General features: G+C 42.1%; 1 protein-coding gene across 1 annotated transcript; it reads left to right on the forward strand.

Annotated features, from left to right (window-relative positions):
• The first annotated feature begins 5,250 nt into the window (after positions 1-5,250).
• LOC142625370 (uncharacterized) lies at positions 5,251-5,835 on the forward strand. The gene has a single exon (XM_075799045.1). The coding sequence runs from the start codon at positions 5,251-5,253 to the stop codon at positions 5,833-5,835; it is 585 nt and encodes a 194-aa protein (XP_075655160.1).
• The last annotated feature ends 342 nt before the right edge of the window (positions 5,836-6,177 follow it).

Raw genomic sequence — 6,177 nt, forward strand, 5'->3', positions numbered from 1 at the left:
CTCAGTCCCACTATGAGGAGGATTTCTCATTCCACTCCATCAGCAACAAGGAAAATCCAGAAGATGCACAAGTTATTGGTCATTGCATCCTCCAAGCATTACTCAAATAATTAAATTGGATTTGTTCAAATTCTACAAAAAGAAATCGATGCACCATATATTTGGAAGAGCATAAATATATCAAGACTATGCAATGTCTTCCCAGCTTTCTTCTTTGCTTCTGATGACTGGTATATCACAGAAAGCAAACCCAAATGGTCTTTCAGAAAGCAATGTCAAAGCACTATATGGCTTAAATTATGCAAAGAGTAAGCATCCAAAAAGAACAATTTTCAACCTTTTGGCCTATAAGACTCAGAAAAATCAATCTCCATCCTTAAGGCCCAAAAAATAAATTCACACCCAGATTTTCAGCCACCACCGGAGCAAATTCCAATCTCAAAATACCTCTAAAAGAATTCCTCTCTCTTTCATTATGACCAAGAGAAAGAACTTATCTGCTATGAAGCACGGGTGTGGCGTTTGGGCCGCCGCACCCGCGTCGGACGCGGCGACGCCGCTACCTGCGTGTCCGTGCCGCGTCCGACAATAAAAAACCATTTTTTTGGCGCAATTCGCGCCGATACTGCGCCAATTCGGGCCGACGCGCGCGAAATCGGGCCGATTCGCGCCGATTCGGCCCGAATCGGTCCGTATCGGGTGAAATCGGCCGATACCGGCCGAAATATGCCGATATCGGCCGATACCGGCAGAAATTCAAAAAAAAAAAAAAAAAACAACAACAACAACAGGTGCTTATGGCTGGAAAAAAAAAAAAAAAAAAAAAAAAAAAAAAAAAAAAAAAAAAAAAGGTGCAAACACACCGTTTGGAAAAAAACCAAGACCCAACCCTCTCCCTCTTCATTTTTCTTGAGCCTCTCTCCCACTCTCTACCTTCACTCTTCAGCTAGGCTCTCTCCTATTCTCTGTATTCTAGTTATTATTTACCATTGTTCTTAAATTTGGTATATATTTATATAATGTGAAAAATGTATGTTTAGCAATATATTAAAAATATAAATAAAAATAATTTTAATAATTTTTTAATCGCCGCACCCCGCCACACCCGCACCCTACTTTTTCAAAAATTGCCGAGTCCCGCACCCGCTCCCGCACCCGCACCCGAATCCCGAAACGCACCCATACTTCCTAGCTTATCTACTACCTTTTGTAGAGATCCTAGCTATTACTTCTGAGTTTGGTACTTAAAAAAGGGTCCACAGTCCCCACCATTCATAAAATATTATCACCTTTGATTCAGAAAGACAGTTAAGTGTTTCTCAATATTTTCACCTTCGATTCAATTAAGATTTTCTTTATTCAAAGCTGCCGGAAGAGAGAACGCACCGCCATCCTCATTGTTTACAACTTCAGATATTCAGGTTTATGAGCATGAGGATAAGGGAGAAGAGATGAGGAGATGTGTGATAACGAGAGAGAGAGCGAGAGATTTTTCGGAATTTTACAAATATTAGAAAGTTTTGGGAAAGGTAATCTGACTCAATACAAAATTTGAGTTTTTTTATAAAATTTATGTGGCGGTACAGTTGGCAATTTATGGCATAGAAAATTATTTTTTATTATTTTGTTTGACACGTCAAATTTTTCCATCCACAAAATAATAGCAATGATCAAATTGATATGGTATTGAAAAGGTTATGGACCAAATTAACACAATTGAAAGGTTAGAAACCAAATTAACAAATGGTGTAAAAGATAGAGACTAACTTTGTAATTTACCCTTTTTTTTTTAATCACTAAATTGTTTTTTTCCTATCTTCACATTTCTCTCTCATATTAGTAGTCAAATACTAATACAACTTTTTGTTAAAATAAAAAATAAAATGAAACTGTTATGAGTTAAACATGTAAACCCAAAAAATAAAAAATAAAAATAAAAAGTCTCATTGCACATGCAAAGCACGTGCAATGAGGTTAGTTTTAATAACTAATTTCGCTTAAGTAGACACTTATACGAGAACACTAAAAGAACTAGATGGAGGGACTAGTAATGCTCATTTAATAGAACAAATTAAAAAAAAAGAAGAAGCAAATTAAGCGCTTGTTTGAAATATCAACTCTTAACATGCCAACTTTAGGGTTAAAAAATTTGTAACTCAATTGACACATTTTATACTTCAAACAAAGACATAATGGGATCAAATCAACTCTCTTCTACTTATCAAATTATTTTATAATAATAATAATAATCATGCGAATTTTAGGGAGCAATGTATTTTGGCCAACTTAAAAATTACATAAAAAAGAAAAAGAAAGGGGGAGCAAATATTATTTTATTTTATTTTATTTTATAGAAACTAGGAGCAAAATGAATTAATATATATATATATGAATTCAGTCCTATATGTTTATGCATATCCAAAAGGCGGCTGTTGGGCCCAACCTCTATCTAGGCTCACAATCTATTTATATTGTGCGCTTCGGATTTCCTACTATGGGTGATTCTATGCCCGGCACCCCAAGTGTTCTTATTTTCTCTACACTCAGAAATGCTCCCCCCTTTCCTCTCAGAATGATCACCCTCTTTTCTTAGTATTTTCTCTCAAATTGCCAACCCTTCTCTCAAATTCTCATCTCTTATTTATAGCCCAAGGCTAGTGAAAGAGTTACGATTATTTTCGTGGTGAGTGAGAAGAGAGGTTCAATGTTGTTACTCTTAAGTGGGTGTTTAATTGGGAGTGGGAGGCGGTGATAGTGGCATTGGAACTGGTTCCACCGTTAGAGGGACTCCCCGACAGCGATACTCCCTAGGTGATGCTGTGCATTCCAGGGCTCACCTGCCTGGGAAAACGCATTCCCCGACTAGGTAGGATCTCACCTTCGCCACTCATGTTATAAACGTTTTTATCTCTTGGTCTCGGGCTTTTGATGGGCGTCAAAGCTTGCCTGGGCTGAGTTTGAGGGCCTAACAAGTGCAAGGTCTTACATGTGGCACCATTACGATAGGTGTTTATGAACAATGGGCTTGAGGGAGAGTAACACCCCGTACAATGTTAAAAAAGAAAAAGAAGAATATATGAATTTTAGGGAAAAAAAAATGGAAGGTGCTCAACCAAAAAGAAATGAGCAAAGCCGAGAACTCCTCCCTGCTCTGTCGTCGGAAGAAGCTGATCACCTCATCAGAAGCACCAAAAAACAAAAATCAAACGATGCCAACTTCTGCCCAAGCGTCCCATCAAATCATATAGGGACTCCCTCACCAAACTTTCTCCTAAATGGGAGAACCACATGATGCAGAACATGCACATACACGACGACGATGCCAGTTTTGACCTCGACGAAGACCCTGATGACCCCTACCCTATAATCCTCCTCTCCAACAAAGAAAAGCAACACATAAGAGCTCCTTGGCGCTCTGCACTGATTGCTAAAGCCTTTGGAAAATCCTTAGGTTTTAAATATCTTAACCATAAGATACATGCCATATGGAAACCTCAAGGAAACCTACAATGCATCGACCTCGGATTGGACTATTTTCTCAACAGGTTCAAACTCAAAGAAGACTACCGGAAGGTCATCAATGATGGACCCTGGTTCATAGGATAGCAGTTCCTCTCAGTTCGACAATGGTCACCAGGGTTTCAGCCCTTCGAACAAAAATCCTACTATGGCGGTCTAGGCTAAACTACCCAAGCTCCTAATAAAACTTTATGACAGCTCCATCCTCCATAGAATAGGAAACCAACTTGGCCACCTCCTACAAATTGACACTCGTACCATCGATAACGTCCAAGGTCGATATGCTCGGCTCTACATCCAAATAGATTTAGACTCTCCTCTCATTTCCGAGGTGCGCATTGGCTCTTTCCTCCAGCACATCCAATATGAAGGAATCTTTGCAATTTGTTTTGAGTGCAGATGTGTTGGCCACAGAGCTCCATCTTGCCCTTCAATATTACGACCGCCTCTATCGCCCTCTGCTCCCCATCCACCATCACCCCAAAATCCCAACGACGACCCCTCTCTAGTTAGCAACAAGCCCAAACAATATGGTAATTGGATGTTGGTTCAAAACCGCAAAACTCGTAAACAACACCAATCGCACCGCGCCAACCATTCTATATCTAAGCCTCACTGACGTTTGTCCCCCACACATCCCAATGCTATTCACCCATGTACCTTGCCTACGCGCCTAAATGCACATGAGCATGCAACAGAGCCTTTGGATCCTCTCACTAACTCCCATGCACACCACGACGTCTCCATGCACAAGAGCCAACGGGCTTTGACCTCCCATGTCGCCCATGCACAAAAGCCAAAGGACGTTGCTCCCATCAAATCACTATCCCTCCCATTTCAAAAAAAACTTCCTAAAACCTGCTATGACCCACTCCTCCTTAAACATTACCTACCCCAAGGTCTCTGCCCTTCCCTTTCTTAACAACCCTCCCATAGACCTTATGGCCACCAACAGCCAACCTAAAGACACCAGTCCCAATATCTCTCATGAGACCATTTTCCCTCCTCGTGATTTCGTTGGTACCCATAGCGAAACAGCCACCCCACCTCTCCCTCCAAACCTTGGACTGCCCCACTATAATCCCCCCGATGGAACCATCTCAAACCCTTCCCCCACCCACTCCTCAGAATCTGTTCGACCCACACACCTAGAATCACTAGGCCATCCTTTCTTGCGGCCATCTTCACCTAATAGGGAACCACCTTCTCTAGTGGATCCAAAGCTGCCCGAACCATTTTTGGATGCACATAAAGGAGGAGCTCCACCATGCGCTCCGAACCCAAATCCATCTTCTACCTCCAAACACCCCAACTGGCAGAGTAATCATTCTTCTTTCTCCAGACTTAGCATTCGTATCCCCACAAATCACCCTTAAACCCTCTATTCTAGTAAGATGGTCCATGCCCCACCTCACTCTCAGAGACATAGCCCCATGCCTACATCTCCCCACTCCCCAGACCCAAACTTCCACAAGAAACATTGCAGAAGCCCAAGGTATCTTGCTGGCCATCCTATCACTGGAGAGCTCCCTCATCCTCTTCCCCTTCACGGGGAGACAAGAAATGGCAGCGATCATTTCCATCAGCGATCAAATCCAATGCTTCAAACTCACTGTCCTATCCTCGGTGAGCAATCAGATGCACTAGGCAACACACAGACTCACTCTCAATCCGCAACACCAAAGCCTTGTGACTTCGCCAGCTACGGAATGAAGACCTGGCCAGACTCCCATGGCCAACTCCTTTAACCTCTTTACCATAAAGATCCTAGTCTTGAACTGCAAGGGTGCAGGGAACCAGAACTTCAAACGCACCTTTGTTGACCTCACCCAAGCTCATCATCCTGACATTGCTGTTGTTATGGAAACTCGCATCTCAGGCCAACGAGTGGAAGAAGTTAGTGCCTTGTTGGGTTTTGATAATGTCTGCTACTTCGACGCCACCGGATTCCAAGATGGCATTTGGGTTCTCTGGATTGACAATAACATATCCCTTAATGTCCTTTCCGTGAATGAGCAGGTTATCAATACTTTTGTCCAGGTATGTCCTGCTAATCCCTCTAACCCATGGCTTTTCATCACCATATATGCTAGCCCAGACTTAAGTAAGTGCCTTTCTCTTTGGACTGAGCTTGAAGCTTTCAACCCTTATCCTCACCATCCCTGGCTCCTAGCCGGGGACTTCAATAAGATTGTAGCTCATCATGAAAACCTCAGCTGCACCCCTCCAAACCAAAGGCGCATCTCACTTTTTAGCAATTTTATAAACTCTTGTAATTTGTTAGACCTCGGTTTTAATGGCCCGAAATTTACCTAGACCAAAAAAAGGGACAACAAACTTGTCATGAAACGATTAGATAGAGCCCTTTCCAACCTTCAATGGAAACTTCTCTTCAAGGAATCAAATATTCTTCATTTCCCCATAACGTCATCGAACCACCATCCTATCCTCATCAACACTCACCCTCCCCCATTCACTTATGGTTAGCGCCCTTTTCGCCTCGAAACTATTTGGTTCATTGACCCTTCCTTCCTGAGCCTTGTCAAAACCTCTTGGCAGTGGCACTCCAATGACATCTCTTATGCTCTACTTGACTTCACGGAGCAGGTCAAAGCTAGGAACCACAACTCCTTTGGTAACATCTTCCATAAGAAAAAA

This window comes from Castanea sativa, chromosome 2 (genome assembly GCF_040712315.1).
Source record: "Castanea sativa cultivar Marrone di Chiusa Pesio chromosome 2, ASM4071231v1".
Classification (NCBI taxonomy): Eukaryota; Viridiplantae; Streptophyta; class Magnoliopsida; order Fagales; family Fagaceae; genus Castanea; species Castanea sativa.